This window comes from Gracilinanus agilis, chromosome 4 (genome assembly GCF_016433145.1).
Source record: "Gracilinanus agilis isolate LMUSP501 chromosome 4, AgileGrace, whole genome shotgun sequence".
Taxonomy (NCBI): domain Eukaryota; kingdom Metazoa; phylum Chordata; class Mammalia; order Didelphimorphia; family Didelphidae; genus Gracilinanus; species Gracilinanus agilis.
In genome coordinates this window covers 44030107-44051271 of record NC_058133.1, presented here as the reverse complement: position 1 = coordinate 44051271, position 21165 = coordinate 44030107, and the positions used below count along the sequence as shown (strand labels likewise).

The 21165-nt window shown below is 36.2% G+C and overlaps 1 protein-coding gene across 1 annotated transcript in view; it reads right to left on the bottom strand.

Annotated features, from left to right (window-relative positions):
* The window catches only part of COL24A1 (collagen type XXIV alpha 1 chain), a 407511-nt gene that overhangs the window by 91786 nt on the left and 294560 nt on the right, over positions 1-21165 (bottom strand). Inside the window, exons 35-37 of the mRNA XM_044674850.1 lie at positions 7393-7472; positions 6552-6605; positions 4794-4901 (exon numbers count right to left, since the gene is read on the bottom strand). Coding sequence (XP_044530785.1) covers positions 4794-4901; positions 6552-6605; positions 7393-7472 — 242 coding nt within the window. The remainder of the gene's footprint in view (positions 1-4793; positions 4902-6551; positions 6606-7392; positions 7473-21165) is intronic.

Sequence of the window (21165 nt, the reverse complement as noted above, 5' to 3'; positions counted from 1 at the left end):
AGAAAAAAAGGGGGTATTCAATGAGATAGAGGACTTTCAAATATTTCTGATGAAAATGCTAGAACTGAATGGAATTCTTGTTTGAAATTCTAGTTCCTTTGTCCTTCGGAATATGTTACAGCCTCCATGATCCTTTAATGTAGAATCTACTAAATCTATGTGTCATTCTGACTGTGACTCCATGATATTTGAATTGTTTCTTTTTGACTGTTGGCAATATTTTCTCCTTATCCTAGGAATTCTAGAACTTGGTTATAATATTCCTAGAAGTTATCCTTTTGGGATCTCTTTTAGGAGGTGATTGGTAGAGTCTTTCAATTTCTATTTTACTCCCTGGTTCTAAAATATTTGGGCAGCTTTCCTTGACCATTTATCGAAAGATGATATCCAATTTCTTTTTTTTTTTTTTTTGATCATGGACTTAAGGTGGTCCAATAATTCTTAGATTATTTTTCCTGGATTTATTTTCTAGATCAATTATTTTTTAATGAGCTATTTCTTGTTTTCTTCTATTTTTCATTCTTTTGACTTTGATTGTTTCTTGATGACTAATGAAGTCATTAACTTCCATTTGCCCAATCTAATTGTTGACATTGTTTTTCTTGAGTGAACTTCTGCATTTCTTTTTCCATTTGACCAATTCTACTTTTTAAAAAGTTCTCTTCCTCAATGTATTTTTATACCTCTTTTTCTACATGGCCAACTTTCAGTGATTTTTTAAAATATCTTTTTCTATTTATCCAATTCTGCTTTTTTGAAAGAGTTCTTCTCTTCAGTGAATTTTTGTTCCTCTTTTGTCAATTGGCCCATTTTGTTTATTTAAGTTGCTATTTTCTTAATTATTTTTTGTGCTTCCTTTACTAAACTATTGACTCTTTTTTTTAATGATTTTCTGATATCACTCTCATTTCTTTTCCCATTTTTTTTCTATCTCTCTTACTTGATTTTAAAAATCCTTTTTGAGCTCCTTTTTGGGCATGAGACAAATCCATATTTTTCTTGGAGCCTTTGAATGCAGCTGTATTGACTTTGTTGTCTTCTGGATTGCGTTTTGGCATTCCCAGGCACCAAAATAACTTCCCATGTTGACTTTTTGTTGTTGTTATTGTTTGCTCATATTTTAGCCTTTTTCTTTTCTTTTTACTTAAAAAACTGTTAAAAGTTCATATGTGTTCTTATGGTAAAGGGATCATAGTTCCAAGCCTCAGATTTTTTGTGTTGCTGCCTTTAGAGGTAGCTCTAGGGATCTATCTGCTTTTAGATCTTCCAAGATTGTATAATGTAAAAAAAGGTACATTTAATAGTCTCCTAGTCTTTGCTATGGCCTCTGAGCCACTAGAAGTACTCTTTTTCCACCTTGGAACTGTGACTTGGGTACTCTGGTCCCCTGTGGCCACAAGCATGTATGTGCTAGTGCTCCTCCTCACCCTGAGACCCTGATCTAAGACTTTTATCTGAATCTATGTATGGGCAATGTGACAGGACTTTTGTACCCAGACCCAGCAAAAGGATCCTTTTTAATCTGCTTCTGAGAAGTTGTCCAACCTCTCTTTTCATCTGTGACTGGGAGCTTTGGGAGCCTTTGTTGCTGATTCAGCTGCCCCCAAAGCCTTTTGCTACAGTAGAGCCTGACTTGGCATGCTGCTTTGCACTCCACTTCTATCCTGATGCAGTAGATCTTTCATGCTAGTCTTCTATGTTGTTCTGGGCTAAAAAATTATTTCACTCTGTCTTTCTGTGGGGTCTGCTGCTCCAGAATTCATTTTGAGACAGTATATCATAATTATTTGGAGGGTAATTTGGTAGAGATCAGGTGGGTCTATGTACCTTCTTTGCCATCTTGTCTGCATCCCCGAGTTGAACTCTTTAGTTTAACTTTAAGGTCCATTTCAGCTCTAACAATCTTTCTACAAGACATAGTTATAAATTAATAGGACTGACATATATGAAATTTATTGTTTGGTTGTTTCAGCCACGTCTGATTCTTTGTGATGCCATTTGGGATTTTCTTGGCAAATAAAGAAAAGTGTGGTTTGCCATTTTCTTCTTCAGCCCATTTTACAGATGAGGAACTGAGGCAAACAGGGTTGGGTGATTTACCCAGGGTCACACAGCTAGGAAGTGTCTGAGGCTGGATATGAACTCAGAAACCTGAGTCTTCTTGCGTCTAGGTCTGGCATTCTACCCACTGTACCACCTAGCTATAGATCAAATAAAAAATGCATATTTCAAAAGGAATGTTGCTGTTACAACTTACCTGTCATCTGGAAAAGCTGAACTTATGAAAGACTAATGACTTTTGGAACTTTTCTTTTGTAAAAGTATTTTCAGAGTTAGTGTGCAAACTTTTTTTTTGCACACTAACTTTTTGCAAACTACTTTTTTTCCCTGTTTTACCCAAAGTAGAAGTAATGAACTTGATCTTGATCTGCCTTTGTATTCAATAGACTTGACACCAAGCAATGTTTGGCTACATCTGAGTAAAAATTGTCCTCAGAAAATGAACATATGCCATCACTGACTTGAGTTTGGAGCAAGACATACCAACTTTAGAGGTAATCTTAGAAGAATTTCAGGATGGTTTTGAGTAAAGATAGCTTGTAATGGCAGTAAAGGTATACTGAAACAGATATGTGAGTGTATAGATATACGTGTATCCATATATAATATCTGCGTATTATGCATATATATTTTTCTTATGTACACATATATACTGACTGAGGGATTCCTTTGAAAAGAATAATAATTATTTAAAAGCATAAAGGCTTGGTGAGGAGGTTAATTTTAAAACAACACGAAAAGATCTACTTGAAATTTTCCAGAGTGAAATGAATAGAACCAGGAGAATAGTATGTGCAGCAAGAGAAATATTGTTTGAAGAATGACTTGTGAATGACCATTTCTGAAGAAAGAACCAATAAAGAGAAATAAGCAAGACATAGTTTTATATATCCATATATCTTTTTGTTAAATTATGCCTTCTCTAGTGGGGAAGGGGAGAGAGAGAAGGAGGGAGAGAGGGAGAGAGTTATTTGGGAATTTTAATGTAACAAACATTAATTAGGTAATTAAAAAAAAGTATAAGTGCTGGGATGTTTATTTAAAAGATCTCACATTACTCCCCAGTTAGATTAAACATGGAGGGGCGTTGGTAACTTAGGTAGATAAAAGGAGTGAAAATGAGAAGTAATAAGGTGAAATTAAGGAATCCAAAATTAAGACAAATCTCAGCGAATTTTCTGACATTGAATAGTGTTCTTTGTGGAACAGTGGATAGAGCACTGGACTTGGAATCAGGAAGACTCATATTCATCAGTTCAAATCTCACCTCAAATACTTACTTGTGATGTAATCCTGGGCAAAACACTGAACCCTTTTGCCTCATTTACCTCATCTGCAAAATGAGCTAGGAATAAATGGTAAAAGTCTCCAGAATCTTTGCCAAGAAAACTCCAAATGGAGTCATGAAGAAACTGAAATGACTGAACAACAACAATAATGCTACAATGATGCAGCATGGAATTTGGAGTTAGAACATCTGGGTTGGAATTTTGGTTCCTCTTCTTGCTATCTGAATAATGACTTTTAGCAAATCACTTTATCTTGGCTTTTCCGTATAGTATGGTGGAGGTCAGATGGGGCAGGGGGAAGGGTGTGGGGAGGAGAGTGGTGGCTATATATATGATTTCTAAGGTTCAGGATCCTTTCTACTAGACAGTGTTGTCTCGCTCTGTCATGGTGACCTGAAAATTCACCAGCAGAGTATCAGATTGAGAATTATTCAGTTAAGGTCCAATTCTGATCTGATATCCATAAGCAGAAACATTTTATAAAATTAGTTACTTCTTAATTGATGGGAAATTTGATGTGGCTTCTGTGAATGACAAGCGTTCGATTTAACTTTTTGATGTCAAACATTTTTGATATCTCATTTCCTTTTCCTGTCTTAAGACAGAGAAGATCTTTTATAAGTCTTTTCATGAAGTTAAAAATTCTTAGCTCTCGGCACCATAAGAAGTGTTGCATTGTGCAATATTTTTCAAGTACTTAGTGAAAGGTCTAATATTTATTCCATTTAAATAAAAACTAAGTAAAAGTTTGCCATGCATTTTAGGAAGTTTCTAAAACAGACAGAAGGCTGATTAGTATAATCTCATTGAGGTTTTTTTTGTTTGTTTTTTATTCTCAACCACATTGATTTCTGGAGTTCATCCAAATGTGTTGGCAATTCTCTTTTCTTGGGGATAGGGTTGACTGTAGTGTACTATACCTGTTTTCATCCTAAAGGAGATTCATGAAAAACGATGAATATTGTATTCTTAGGAAGACTTGTCACAAGTCATTAAATAAAATAACCAGGGAATAATACAGCTGTTGGAAGATCCCAATGGCAACTGAACAACATTTTTGTAGCAATTTATCTATAATGACAACATAGTTTTCTATAGATATTTAATTACAGAGAACAGGCTTTCAATGTTAGGAAGGTAAATGTACCTACCTAGATTATGAATTACAGTCTGCTCATGTTTTACTTTACTTTATAATTTATTTCTTGTTTTAGTTGGGGGACTTTTTTCTTCAATTCATAACATCCAGAAACCACTAAGCCCTGCTAATGTTGTGGAATGTTCACAATTCTCCTTGTACCGTAGAGGTGGATTATTTTCAATGGAAAGGCTGCCATCCCTGTAAAGTCTATCAAGGGATGAGGCTTGAGGGAGACAGATGCAGATTTTCTTTTCCATTTGTGGTTATAGATACGTGGACTTGGAAAATAAACAAGTACTAACCACAGGACCTCTGGTTCCTCTGGCACCTTTAGGACCAATTTCCCCAATTTGGCCAGGAGCACCTGTGCTTCCAATTTCTCCTATTGGTCCCAGTTGTCCCTTTTCTCCCTGTTTGTATCATTAGGGATTGAAAAAAAACAAAAAAGAACAAAATCATATTTTATAATAATAATGGTTTGTACCACATACCTAAATGACTCCAGAATTCTTTAAATAGAAACTTTACTTTAACTTACTATTACGTCTTACAACATTCTTTGAAGAGTACAATGAAAGCTCATTTTGATAAAAAAAATGTCAGGAACATCTAGCATTCATTTTCAAATCAATCCTTTTCTTGTTTACTTGCTTTTGAAAAGTTGAACCCTCCAAAGTTATTGAAATCTTCTTAATGCAAGGAGGACCAAGGATCTCTAATTGTGCATTCTCAATCTCACCAATTATTGGGTAAGATGAAACAGAATAGTTTGATGAAGGTTTCTACTGACTACTTTCTAAAAGCATGTATCATGTAATTTAAACCCCCTGAAATCTACCTTCTGTTTTCCATAATTCTGGCTGACCTAGTCTAAAAATGGGACAGTTCTTAGACACACATTAAAGTCATTATTCACTTTCTGGAAAATGAAATGGACACAAAGGAAATCTAAAATTTGGCCTTGGCCAGAAAGGAAGTATACAGTATTTAGAAAATTGAAGAACTTTAAATAACTTATTCTGTGATGCATTTTGGATACCAATGAAATTTTATTGTCTTTTCCCAGGAGTTTAGTCTCTAGGAACAAGGTTGTCCTAGTTTATTCCAATTCTTAATGCTGACTTGAGACCCAATAGTTATCGATGGTGAAAAGAGAGTTCAAGGCTGGTATTATTTTAATGTTTCAGAATAGTGATGGAAATCCATTTCATTTTTTTTTTCATTTCTCCATTCCAGCAAAGATTATGTGGCAGATGGACTAGATGTATATTGGCAGAAGTACTAGAATTCAGCCTTTTAAAAACTGGACATATGGCGTAGGCTAAAGCTAAACATCATATATTTCTGGGATGGATATGGTCCAATAACAGATTTATAAAAACATCTCTCAATATTAATCAAAAGTCTAAAACTTTCAATTCTGCCCTGAGATGAATTTTCCATTTAGGCACACTATAATTAAACAAACATATCTACTTTTCTTACTAGGAAAACATTACATGGGTTTGCAATAGAAAGGGCAATTGACTTTCAGAATATTTTAGTAAAGGACACAATTAATCCTTAACCTCGCAATTTGAGGCCAGTGAAACAATGGAGAATTAAAATCTACAGATAATTCAAAGGTAATTTAAATCAATGTCATTCTCCCTCTAAGTCCTTTCCTAGAGCCATTAACATGTAGCAAAATCAGGTTGACTTGATTTTCACTCATTTCTTTTGCTGTCCAGGACCTTTGAGTTCAAAAGTGTCATCAAAAAAAGGGCAGCAACAAGAAGGAAGAAGAGCAAAAGGTCAGGATCACCCACAAATGTTAAAAGGGGTGGTGTATAATTCAATAAAAATTAAGGCTTTGTTTATCCAAGAGTGTACTTTCCATCTGAAAGTTTGCTCTAAAGAGAAGGTCTTAACTAATGAATGACCTTGGGCAGGAGTCAGAAATTTTTCCCTCTAGTGCAGCTATAGAGAAAGGCATCATCTTGTGGAACTTTGTACTTGTCAAAATAGGAAGAAGTCAAAGAATACTAGGAGGAAGAGTATATACAAATGGGAGACATTACCTTTTTTCCTGGGCGACCCCTTTGACCGGGATTTCCTACAGCTCCTTCTGGTCCCTGAGTATTTATGAGGGAAAAAGAAACAGAGAAGTAAGAAATAGGCTACATGGAGTTTTTAGCACTACTTAATATATTTAAAAATCCCTGTTAAGTGTTTATATTTCAAGGAAATATAAATATATATATTCTCGATAATATAATCCTTGTATGAAGTATGAGAACAATTTAAACTGATAGCATAATGAGTGGAATGTTGAGGGATGCAGATTGAAAAATGATTGAGACAGAAGCAATGAAACTATTTTCCATCTGGGGGGAAAATAAATTTTGTTTTAGGACACATTTTAACTAGTTGGACAATAATTTAATTCAAATGAGGACAATCTAATTTGATTCAGCTAGTCTTCCCTGAGTGCTGTGCATGGATTATCAAAGAATTATTATTCCTAGTTTCTGCTGTCAAATCCTTTAAAAAAATCTGTTAGAAATTGAAATTCTTTTCTTTAGTTATTTACATGAAGAAGAATGGACTGACTTAATTTTCACTTGGATTTAAATCTCATTGTGGTATTGGGACTTAAGGCACAGACTTGAACATTATTTGTTCAGTCATTATTCATGTCAACCTCTTCATGATCCTATAGACCACAGCCTGCCGGTACTGCTCATGGAGTTTTCTTGGCAAAGATACTGGAGTGGTTTGCCATTTCCTTCTTCAGCTCTTTTTACAGATGAGGAACTGAGGCAAATAGGGTTAAGTGACTTGCCCAGGGTCACCCAGCTAGGAAGTGTCTGAGGCCAAGTTGGAACTCATGAAGCTGAGACTTTGTGCCATGTAGCTGACCAGAATGTTGACTAGGAGGAGTAATAAGGCAAACTTGGATGCACCATAAATCGAGAGAAAGGCAGTGAGGTCTAATGAAACTAAAAAAGTAGGTTTGGACCAAGTTGTGAAAAGCCTTAAATACTACATAGAGGAGTTTGTATCTAATCCTAGAGGTAATGAGGAGTCCACTGGAGATATCAGAGCAGGGGAGTGACATGGTCAGCCCTATATTTTATGAATATCGCTATCACTAAACTTTGTGGAGGATGGAGTGGAGAGAGAAGAGAGGTGAGGCAGAGAGACCATGAAAAACAGCTACCTGAATGTGGGGGAGGATAGGGAAAAGAGGAGATGAAGATCATTTTGAAGTCCAAAGCTTAGACGACCAGGAGAATGATAGTACTATTACCAGAACTTAGGAAGAGAAACAGCTCTTTTCTTTCATTCACATAGTAATTATTAGATATCTACTATATGTGTGAGGCACTGCAATAAGAGTTGGGATTCAAAGATAAAAAAAAGAAACAAGCTTTGCCTTCAAGAAGGGATAAATTACATAAACAAATAAATGCCAAAAATAGGAAAAGGAAATGCAGAATAATATCAGTGTCATCTGGATAGGAGAAGAACACATAACTGGAGAAGGGTGGAGAGAAAGACAGAAAGACAGACAGACAGAGAGAGAGACAGAGACACACACATAGAGAAAGACAGAGAGAGAGAGAGAGAGAGAGAGAGAGAGCGCACAACACATGCAGAGGTAAAGACATTATGTATGGGAACAGAAAGTAGGTTAGATAGAAGAGTAATTAAACCTGAAAAGAGAAGATGAAGCCAGAGTATGAAGGTCTTTAAAAACCAAACAGAGGAGCTTGTGTTTTATTCTGGGGGCAATAAGGAGCCAATGGAGCTTCATGTAAGTGTAAGAGACATGGTAAAAATTTGTGATTTAGGAATATCCATTTAACAAGTTATTCCAGTAATAATAATACCAATAGCTGTCATTTATATAGCACTTTAAGGTTGGCTTACAAAGTGCTTTAAAAAGATACTCTCATTTCATCCTCACAAAAATACTGGAAGGTAGGTGCCCTTATCCCCATTTTGACTGATGAGAAAACTAAGGCAGAGAGAAATAAATTACTTGTTCAAGGGTCCCACGGTCAGTAAATGTGGGAGAAGGGGTTTGAACTCAAGTCTTCTTCAATCCCTCTCCAGTACTCTACCCACAGCATCACCTAGCTGCCAGGTAAGTGTTGGTGGGGGTCCAAATAAGAAGGAGGACAGCTATCAGAGATGTTATGGGGGTAGGATCAAAGAAGTGAAGAAGATGGAAGAATCAAGTATGAAGCTGAAATCAAAAACTTTAGTGAAAAGAAAGATGTGGTGTCTGACAGAAGTAGAAGTAGGAGAGGGAAAGACTGTTCAGTAAATATAATGGGTTATGTTTGGGATATATTCAGTTTGAGATACCTATATAACATCTAATTGAAAATGTCCAACAGGGAACTGGCAATGCAAGCCTAGAGCTCAGGAGAAAATTAAGATAAATACATTTGGGAATCATTTACAAAGAGATGATTATGCAACCCAAGGAAACTGATAGGATTACTAATTGAGAGAAGGTATAAAGAGAGAAAATATAAGATTTCTCAAGACAAAACTCAGGGATACTCACAGTTAGTGAGTGGGACCTGGATTATAATTCAGAAAAGGAGACTTGGAAGGAAAGGCCAGAGAGAAAGGAGGGGGAAAGAAAAGAAAGAATTGCCAAGAAAGTGAAGAAGAGGGACAGTATTTAAGAGACTGAAGTTGTCTGTAAGATCAAATGCTATAGAGAGATTTGGAAGGATGAAGACTGAAGAAAACATCAGATTTAGTAATTAAGAGATCATTGGTAATTATGAAAAAAAATATGTTTCAGCAGAATGGCAGAGTTAGCAAAGACTTCAAGTGTGGGGGAAGAGAATTAACTCATGTTTTGGATATGTTAAATTTGAGGTGCCATTCTGGCAATAGACTGAATTTAACTACTTTCCAAGGACTGCTGAGAAAAAGCACAGAGTAACTTATTGCCAGTAGGCTGGCAATGTGTTGAGTAATTATTTGGTCATGGATGATTTAAAGAAAAATTTTAAAAAATGGCAACAAATCTTAGGCAGCCTTCTTCTACTTTCACAGTGATGTTTGCAGAATGTCAGAAACAGAAGAAGAAAACACTGAATTAGAGAGTTTTCTTGGGTTATTTCTAAATTGTGGGAAGCCGTTCTATGTATTAAAACCTTTGGAGAAATAGGATCAAATTTAGGGCCTGTTATCTGGATTCCCTACGTGACCAATCCAGGCTGAGGCAGTCTTTGTGTTTGGTCCTGGTCACCTGAGCCCCCAAAAAGGCTCTGGTACCAGCAGGTAGGTTAATCCAAAATCAACTTGATCCCTCCAAGAAGGCTATTAGGAGTCATTTAGAGAAACAGAGTCTGTAACAGATATTTTATCTGGATCCCATTACAAAATCATCGGCAAGTAAAACTGTGTGTATGATTTTTCTGCACTGCATGTCAGGATGCAGACTGAATGGGCCATCTAAGATAAAAATCTGAGGCTCCTCTTTTGACTCAGTCTTTGATCCCCACCTTTTTTACAATTCTTATTGGAGAGCCTTGAAGTGGCAGACCAGCATCTACTGAGTTAATGATTCCTTTCCTAACAAATGTTAATCAGATAAGAGTGCATATTCAGATTAGAACTGACTCCTTTAGGATTTGACTGGTGAGCATCTCCCTGGGATATTTCCTCTCCTGGAATTATCCCCTCCTGAAATTGGGGTTTGGAATTTGACCATTTGTCTTTGCATCCGTATTCTTTAGACTTCAATGGATTATGTGTGATTTATTGCCCCTTACCAACTGTGACCTCTTTGAGAAGGATATATAATAAACTTCCATGCCCACAGAATTCGGGACAGCATGGGCTAACCACTAGTCTAGTTGTTCTCATTTTCTTTCTCCTGCTTTAACCATCCTATGCCACCACGCCGCTCAGGACCCCAAAAAATCATATAGAGGCATGGCCCCCTATACTAAATATTAACTCTGCAGGGATATTCTAAATATGTGATCCTTGTCCAATGATTAATGAATAGATTGTCACTGAAGAAAGTAAATTGCATTCATACTAATATTTTCTATAAATGAAACCAGAATTTAATAAGTAATTCAATTCAACAACTATGTATTATCATATTAGGGAAGGCACTGAGGATAAAAAAGTAAATGAAAAATAATTCCTGCTTTCAAAGAGCTTTCATTCTATATATTTTCTAGAAAGCATCATATATACAAATAAATAATGCAGACAATACTAATACAATGTAATTGGGAGGCTATTGGGGAATGACTAAATAAATTTTATTTGAATGTAATGTAATAAGAAATTATGATATGATTTCAGAGGAAACTGGGAAGACCTCCATGAATTGACACAGAATGAAGTGAACAGAACTAAGAGACTGTTTTATACAATGATTACATTATACAAACTAAAAAGAACTTTAAAAGTTTTTAGAATTCTGATCAATGTAATAGTAAACCACATTCTGGATACATCTAAATGAGATCCATTTCCCACCTCTATGAATAGTCAATAAGTCTGAAGAAAAGATCTAGAGGCTGAAGTCAGTATTAGCAATGTCAACATGATTCAAAAAAGTTTGAATCTTGGGCTACCTTGAAAGAGGTCTAGCTTCCAGGAGTAGGAAGGTGATAGCTCTATCATTCTATGTCCTTCTAGAAGTCAGCTGGAGAATGACATTCAGTTCTAGTCACCATGATTTAAGTAATACATTGATAAACTAAAGGGTCTCAAACAGAGGGTAACCAGGGTGGTGAAGGATTTTAAGTCTATGTCATATGAGGATCAATTGAAGAAACTAGGTATGTTTAGCCTGAAAAAAGAAGACTTGAGTGATAGAGGGATATAATAGTTGTCTTCAAGCACCTGAAGGGTCATCTGTTAGAGAAAGGATAAGATTTTTTTCTGTTTGATCTCAGAGATCAGATTCTAAAGAAATGAGTGGAAATTGTAAAGAGGAAAATTTGGGCAGGGTGCCTGGAAAAAACTTCTTAACAATTAGAGTTCAAAAGTAGAATGCCCTGTTTTAAGAGGTGATGAGTTCTTCCTTTTTGAAGGTCTTCAAGCAGAGTCTAGATGATATCTTTTTGAGTATGTTATAATTAGGATACATTTAAAGTATGTTTTTAAATAGATGCTTACTGTTTTCCCTCTCATATCTTAAATTCTGTGGTGTGGAGAAGCATTTCAAAGGATATCATCAACAAAGTCAAATAAAAAGATACATTATTCATATGTTGAGCAAAACTGATGGAGAGTCTATATGGGTACTGATTTCTTCGAGTTTTAAGAGAAAATGAGGAAGATTCCCAGTGATTCTGGCGGGTCCTCTACCTCAAATTTATGGTAGGATAAAGACAAGAGTTGCACAGAAAGAACAAACACGAATTATGTTTTTTAATCTTTATAACTGTAGAGAAATTGTCACATTGATGAAATCATACATCCACCAGAGAATTTGAAATTTGGGGTAGAAAAGACCATTAATATGGAGATGAAAATATGATAGTTTAAGTGAGACAACAGGTTTGGAGATATGTAGGTGTGAGTTAATTATATTGACTTGTTAGTCAAAGTGTGTGAATGGATGAGATCACTGAGAATGAATGCCCAGAAAGAAGAAATGACCTTGTTGGGGGATGCCTATATTTATGGAGTGGTAAATCAATCTATGAACCATAGTTTGGACAAATAAAGTATGGCAAATAAAGCCAGGCAGCAAAAAAAAAAACCATCATTTTCTAGAATATCCATTTTATTGTTTAGAAACGAGGATGGAAATTCACATTCATCATTCAAAGATTGACAGGTTCCAGAGAGATCTAGAAAAGACACACGTTAAAGTTTACTACCGTTCTTTGTACATAATAAGCACTCAATAAATAGTTTTTGAATGAATGAACAGATATATGAGGAACTGACTCATATCCCAAACATCTGAACTCAGCTAGCCAGACTCTCCATAAACTTTTGAATTTAGGGTACAAATTAGCTAAATTCTCTATCCCTGGAGGGACGTTTAATTGAATTTAAAATTTGAAAGGATAATTGCACTGACTTTAGGATTATCCTTTCCTCCTAAAACAAACTTTTCAATTGGATTTTGACTTCTGATTCAAATAAAACTCTTGTGACTATGAATATGGATCCTCTAACCAGGATACCCAAATATTTCAGTGCAATTAAAAAAAACCAACAACTTTAATAGCTTAAAACTGCACCAAAATGTTTGGAACATTGTACATATGTGTGTGTGTGTGTGTGTGTGTGTGTGTATACAAATATATGTATATGTATGTACATATATAAGAAAAGATCAGGAATACAGATATTGTCTAAATACTTACATTGGTGCCTTGAACATAGTGCTTAGGAAATGTCTGAAATAATAGGAACCCAATAATTATTTTTCTGCTTCACTTGACTAATGCTTCAATCAGGAATAGCCATACATTTCTATGGCACTTTTGGTTTACAAAGAGCTTTCTATCCATTACTTTTTGTCCTCACAATAGCTTTTTTTTTAAACACTTACCTTCTGTCTTAGAATCAATACTATGTATTAGTTCCAAGGCAGAAGAGCAGTAAGAGCTAGATTAGACAATGGGGATTAAGTGACTTGCCCAGGGTCATACATTTAGGAAGTGTCTGAGACTAGATTTGAACCTAGGACCTCCTGTCTCTAGGCTTGGCTCTCAATTCACTGAACCACCTAGCTGCTCCCCTGACAATAATTTCTTAAAGATAGAGGTGTCAAGCACACAGGCTGCAGAACCTGCAACACTCCTGAGATCAGTTCAATCAGATTAAAACAGAACTAACACTTAACCAAATAAACAAAAATGTAATAAAACAGAGAACATTACATTTTAAAACAAAGTTAACACGTGGCCCATAGAGATCCTTATAAATGGAGGGGCCCCTGTTTTATTGGTTTGATACCACTGCTGTAAGGTGTGTTTTCCAAGCATTATTATGTCCATTTGAGAAATGGGGAAAAAAAATTAAGGGTCCTTGCCCAATATAACACAGCTAATAAATAACAGATTTGAATTCAAACCAGGTCCTTTGGCTCTTGGACTATAGAATTCTTTCTATAATACTATACTTCCTTCTCCACCATTTAAAGAGCATTTTATGATTACAAAGTGCCATTCATTACCTTTGAATTGCAAGACAGCTCAGAATTGATATATCTTACAGTGGCAGGTATTGTGAGTAGAATTATCTCCATTTTAAAGGTGAGAAAATTGAGGCTCCAAGTAGTTAATTTTCCCATTTAATGACAACTAGTAAGTGATAGAAATTCAACATAAAAATTGGATTCAAAATACTGTTAAATTAACGTTAAAATGTTATTTTTTTTCAATGACACCGAACAAGATGATGTATCTTGTTCAGTGGGGATGTGAGGCAAATGGGGAAAAGCCAGAGATATGCCTACTGAAAATTTAGGGTTAAAAGAGTTTAGGGATTCTGAGAATTTTTCATATAAATTCTGTTGTAGTTGAAAGAATAAATTTCCCATAGATCCTTTATGCAGTGATTTTTCTTCTAAATGTTTATATGTATATGTATATATATATATATATATGGCTCTCTGTCTCTCTACCTCTATCCATCTTCCAAATGTGTGAGAGACAGCAAAAGAGACGCGTGCGCACACACACACACACACACACACACACACACACACACACACACACACACACAAAGGATGGGAGAGAAAGGGGGGAGGAGAAGGGGCTTTGGTGGTCTGCCAGAGCTAAAGTATATAAAACCCAGAGATAATTTGCTCTGTTGCTTTGTTTAGTCTTGGTTCAATTTTATTCATGGAACTGGGCTGGTTTGTTTATTTCATTGATTGCTTTGCTTATTTGAGTCATTCATAAGCAATCTTTGTTCCAAGGTGTTGGTTGTTTAAATTTAGTGTTCCCATTTAGACATATTTGAATACTTGCAGATTAAAACAAAAGGCTCAAATGCCAGGAAAAAAACTGGGACAATTGGGGGATATAACAGGTCTTATTAATAATCACAGGAGCACTTCTGTATTTCAAAACTGGTTAAGTAGTGAGGGTGATGGACAACAGATGGGTTAGCCTGAGTGTTGCACTGGAGTCCAAGAAACAATAAAAGATCCAGAATATGGCAGCTGGAATATTGGCTATATCCTCTAATGGGGGATTGAACAGGATGAGAAGGTACAGATGGGTTGCTATCTGCAATGGGGAGGGAGTTCCCATATTAGTAACCATAGTAGTAAATTAAATAGTAAATAAATTTAAAATTGATGGAACACAGATGAAGCAAATATGTGGTGCAGTGGACATAGTGCTAGACTTGGAGTTAGGAAGATCAAGTTCAAATCCAGCCCTCAGCCTTATTAGCTATATGACTCAGGTCAAATCAATTAACCTCTGTCTGCCTCATTTTCCTCATCTGTAAAATGGGGATAATAAAAGCATTTAACTCAGAGAATAGTTGGGAAGATCAAATAAGCTAATATTTGAAAAGTGCTCTGCCAACTTTAAAGAACTAGAAATACCAGCTTTTACAATTATTTTTGACAGTACTCTTGCATAAAATAGCCTGGGGATTCTCTACCTCGTGGGAACTGTGAACCCCGACCCCAAAATACTGACTTGCTTCTGTTAATAATTTCTCTTTCCTTCAAAAATGTAAACTGATATAGACAGATCTATGTCTATGTTTATATCTGTTTCTGTTCTAAAGCTGAGAAGTAATGAAATGTAGTGGTCAGAGAATTGATCTCTTCTGTTCCTACTGGGATTTTACAGGAGAAATTGAGTTCCAGGCTCACCTTGATACATATTAGTTGTATGATTCTGGGCAAGTCATTTAACTTTTTAGAGTCCCTCACAACTTTCTAAGCATAATAAATTGCTAAAAAGTATTTGTAGTTAGAGTCTCCTGAGAAATACTTTACTAATAGCAAAGGAATCAAAGGTCGAGGCCCCTGAAAATGTCTATATTTAACTTCAGATTGTTTCCTTAATTTTTTTTTTGAGAATCTCTTGGTGTTGCCAAGCCCAATCTAGTCTTGCCTATGGATATACTCCAGAGAGTATTTCCACATTGCCCTATTCCATATTGCTTAGAACTCTGAGTTTACTGATACAGGCAACACTCTGATGAAAAAATACCTTCTACAATACCAATTCAGGTCTCCACCTTTCCTGAAATTTACAGTTTTAGACAATTGCCTAGGGCAATGAGAAATTAAGTGGTTTGCCCAAGGTCACCCAGGCAATATATAAAAGGTAGGACTTGAACCTAGGTCTTCCTTTCGTCCATAATGCCATCCTTCCTCCATTATCAAAATTGAGCAAACACCCTCTGGAAGAATATATTTTAGGTCAGAGCATTCTCAAACAAGGATCACTAATATTATGCCATCTCTCTAGACCAGTGGTTCCCAAACTTTTCTGGTCTACTGCCCCTTTTCCAGAAGAAATATTACTTAGCACCCCTGGAAATTAAAATTTTTAAAAATTTTAATAGCAATTAATAGGAAAGATAAATGTACCTGTGGCCATCACCACCCACCTGGATTGCTGCAGCACCCACCAGGGGGCGGTGGCACCCATTTTGGGAATCATTGCTCTAGACTTTCTGATTCTTACCAATTCAAGATTCCCTTTCTTATGTTCAACATTTCCAAAGGGCAAGACTCTTGAATTGGGAGGTAATGGTAAAATGTCCCGGCTGATAAAGAAAAAAAGTGGTTCCTTCTTTAGCTTGGGAAATCAGTCCCTTTGACTTCAAAGCTTCACTTTAAAAAAGACTCAATAAAACTCGAAGGAAGTAGACCTGGGGCTTGGTACTGGTTTTGCCATTAATTAGATTTTCAGCCTTGTACCTCTCTGAGCCTCAGATTCTATATCTGGAAAACGTAGTCTTCACTAGATGATCACAAAGTATCTTTTAACTTTGCTCAGTTGTTTCAGTTATGTCTGATTCTTCATGACCCTGTTTGGGTTGCTTTAGGCAAGAATATTGGAGTCATCTATCGTTTCCTTCTCCAGCTCATTTTTTAGATGAGGAAACTGAGGCAGACAGGGTTAAAAAAAACTTGCCCAGCATCACCAGCTAGTAAATGTCTGAGGCAAGATTTAAATTTGGGGAGATGAGTCTTCCTGACCCCATCCCTCAAACTCTTTCTACTGTCCACCTACCTGCCTCAACTTCCAACTTTAAACCCTATAATTATAGGAACCTTCTTAAAAAGAAATACCTCTTTCATGATACTATTCTAAAGATTAAGCTCATCCCGATATAACAACTCAAACAGGTAGAAAAGAAAATGTAAACTTACTATATTCAATTTCACTTTATTTGAAGAGGATCCAAGGCAATGAAGACATGTACTTCTACTGAACTTTGGACTCAACTTCTTGACATAGTTTTAGATCTTAGATGTTGTTGTTGTCATGTTTGACTCTTTGTGACCCAGTTTGGGGGCTCTCTTGGCAAAGATACTAGAGTGGTTTGCCATGTCCTTCTCCAGTTCATTTTATAGATGAGGAAACTGAGACGGTGTTGTGACTTACTTAGGGTCACATAGCTAGTAAGTATGTCTGAGGCCAAATTAGAATTCTTGGAGATGAGTCTACTTGATTCTAAGCCCAGTATTCTATCCAATATACCACCTAGTGGTACCATTGATTTCGTAGAAGTCCCAGTTTCATTTCTGTTGTGATTGTTGCAGTGTCTTGCATTTCAGAAGCTGCAGTAGATTGTAATGGAGAAGTCAAACAGAAATGGGTGGGAGTTGGCAGGTTGCATTTTTCTCCTTCCTTTTAAGAGGATGGATGATGAGCCTGGGGCAAACCGGAGAAATCTGATATGGAAGACCCTCTTGAAGTGTTGTTCAGGACCAAAGGTACTTTGCAATCCTCAAAACTACCCTAATAGTATAACATACACCAGCATCAAACAGACTCTAAGGTTGGTTCAATAAACTAAAAAATGAATCATCTCCCTCTTCCTTGCCCTGTCCTGGATTCCATCAGTTGCCAAGTCTTCTTTATTCTTCTCCCCCAACATTTCTTGCACTCATCATCTTTATTTACCCTTCAACCACTTTGCTCACTTCTTGCCTAGATTATTGTAGTGGCCTAAACAGAATCTCTACCTCCACACTCTTTTCTTCTCCAAACTACTTTTCACACAGTAGGCAAAAACACAGCTTCCCAAGACATAGGAACACACCTGCTCAAAAACCTTCCATGGTTCTCTATAGTCTTTCTAGGATAAAATACAGATTCAGTTGGCATTTATGACTTTCCACCAACTAGCTTGAACCTACTTTTTCAGCCTTATTTCATACTATTCCCTTTTACAAAATCTATATTCCAGCTAAACTGGATTTGAGGGACATTTGAGGTAGTTCAGTGGATATAAAGAGCAACAGGCCTGAAGTCAGAAGGATTCATCTTTTCTTAGTTCAAATCTGGCCTTGGACACTTACTAACTTTGTGATCCCAAGTCCCTTAACCATAATTGCCTCAGTTTCCTCATCTGGAAATGAGCTGGAGAAAGAAAATGCAAACTACTCCAATACCTTTGCCAAGAAAATGCCAAGTGGGGTCACAGAGTTGGACACAATTGATGTGACTGAACAAAAACTGGACCTGAACTAGACATGTCATCTCCTCTGTCCTTGAATTTGTACAGATTTAACCCTTGTGCCTTGATGTTTTATTTTTTAGCATTTTCAAATTTGCCAAGTGATTTCTATTCTACCATTTAATCCCCCCCCAAAAAATGATTCTATAAGGGAAATACTAAAAGTATTTATGTTCCCATTTTATAGATGAAGAAGTTGTAGTTCAGAAATGTTACAAAAGATATCCTTGCTCATGAAGCTGGCGTCAGAAGCGGGATCTGAATCTGAGATTTCCTCAATATGCATTGCACTCTACTGTACTCATTTCTCATCTCTACCTTTCAGAATTCTGCCTTTCCTTCAAGCCTCACCTTAGGTAGCAACTTCTCTACAAAACTCTTTCTGCTTCCCCATTTTAAAGTATTTATTCCCTCTTCAGATTTTGCCCGAGTATTTTCTCTGGTTCTTTTCTTAACTCCTATCATATTTGATCTTGTATATATCCCAAAGGCCTATTGTATAACTGTGCATATATCATATATCATATTCACGCCCCTCCCCACCCTCTTAGAATACAGGCTCTTTGTGTTCAGGGACTGTATTATTTGATCCCTTGTGCTTAGCAGAGTGCTTTTCACATAGTAGGTGTTTCATAAATTCTTATTGAATCAAACTGAATTGCTTATTCTTTACTCCAAAGCCTAAGGAAGACTTCAATGGATGAAAACAATTTCAACTTCAGAAGGCTTGATTAAGCAACAATTCCTTGGCTTATGAAAACTTTTTTGAAACATGTCATGATATTTTTATTTCACTTATGAGCCTAAAGGCTTATAAAATTCCAACCAGAATGGCAGTCAAAAGAATGAAAGAAATACATGATTGTACAGCTCCTTCCCCCAAAGACATTCATAAGTGGGGCCAGACTTGAGCAAAATTGGGAAATGGGAAAATTTGCCTCTTGCCTTTCCCTGTCCCTTTTTTTTTTTAGCACTCTTCTCTTCCTTGTTTCTGGAGATCCTTTTCTTATGAGGCAACGTGAATCTCCTGTTGTCCTTTTTATGCCTAAATTCTCCAAGAAAACATATTTTATCCCACTAAATTGTATGTTGTCTGAGGATAAAGATGGTGTCTTGTCTCAATTTTGTATCTTTCCAAGTAATTCGCACAGTACTTTGTATACAGTAGTACGTAATATCAGTATTTGTTGAGTAAATGAATGAATGGTTCAGACTCTTCTTTCTCTTAGCCCATTTTCTCATAGCCATGTTAAATGAATTAGAATGACTTTGATAAATTAATTCATAGTGACTGTGGGTGTTTAACAGTGTGCTTATTCCTTCCAGGAAAAAAGAAAACCCAATAAAGAGTTTAGAGGTGGCTTTTGTTGAGCCTGAGTCAATCAAAGGAGAGATAGTTTTAAGGTGAAAGAATTTCTTGTATTATGCTATGCAGGCAGCTGGTAATCTGTCTTCACAAAGGACCCTGATGCTGGTACTGAGGAGGTTGAATGCCCTGAAGGGGAATGAGTTCATCAAAAAAGAAGACACTGTATAGGGCTTCATGCCAAAGGCAAAGCCAAGCCTACTCATGCTTGGGGATTCCCATTGAACAAACAAGTGTTCCTCAGAGACACAGGGATTCTTTGAAGAAACATCTCTTCTGTCATATAGACTTTTTATTTTCCAACTGTGGCAATGCTTCTCCAGGGTATATATGAAGCTTCTGAAAATAGTCCCTATCCTTTTTGAGTTTGCTGAAACATTTTTTTAAATCCTTACTTTCTCTCTTAGCATCAATTTTAAGACAGAAAAGTGGCAAGGGCTAGGCATTTGGGATTAAGTGACTTGCCCAGGGTCACATAGCTAGGAAGTATCTGAGGTCACATTTGAACCCAGGCCCTCCTGACTCCAGTTCTAGCTCTCTATCCACTGTGTAGCCTCACTGTCCCTTTCTGAAACATTTCACATTTTTGACCACCCCCCCTTTCCTGGATACACTCTCTTCATTTAGTATTTGTGACATTGTTCCCTCTTGGTTCTTTCCTTCCTCATCTGGTTGCTCCTTTTCAATGTCCTTTGCTGGGCCATCTTTCATGCTCCCCACATATGAGTGTACTCCATGCCTGTCTGGACTAACTTCTCTTCATATATACACCTTCTCTCTTGGCAGTCTCATCGACTTCTATTTTTATACAGATGATTTCAAGGCATCTATTTCCATCCTTGGGCTTTATCCTGAAGACCAAATCATACTGTCTGTCTATTGAACATTTCTAACCTGTATGTTGGAAATTTTCAGCTGATTAATATCTCAAACTCAACATGTACAAAATATAACTTGTCACTTTCCATCAAATCCTGACTTTTTTTCCCCTAATTTCCTTTTCTTGTCAAAGATACTATTGTCTTTCTGGTTACACAAGTTGGCAATTTTGGAATTATTTTGGGTTCTTCACCTTTAACACTAAAAAGAGGTCATTTTTTTCATGGACTCACAAACTGTAGTGTTGAAAAGGAACACAGTAGCTACCTAGATCAATCCTTACTCAGAAGGGACTCCCATTAAAACATACCAAACACGCGTTCATCCAATCTCTATTTGATTACCTTCAAAACTCATATGGTAACTCCTACTTTTTGGAGTTAACCTGAGGCAAGAGAAATTTGTATAAGTCTCTCATTTTATTCTAGATATATGTCTTTGTTTTTTAAATGCATTTCTTGTAAGAAACAGATTTTGGGGTTTTATTTTCATATACAATCTTTCTCTCATTCATTATTTATTTTATAATAATATAGATATATTTATATTATATATACATATGTATAATAAAAATTTATATTTTAAAAGATGAGTTAGGCTCACGTTTTCCTCCATTTATATCTCTAGTAATTATTTTTCATTTCTAAATTAGGATTTTCTATTTGTCTTTTTCTTTTAAGTCAGTACTTTGTCTCTATATGTGATTTTGCTTAATCTACTTTAAGTCAATCGTATTTCAACAGGTTTCCTTCCCCCTCCCCCCC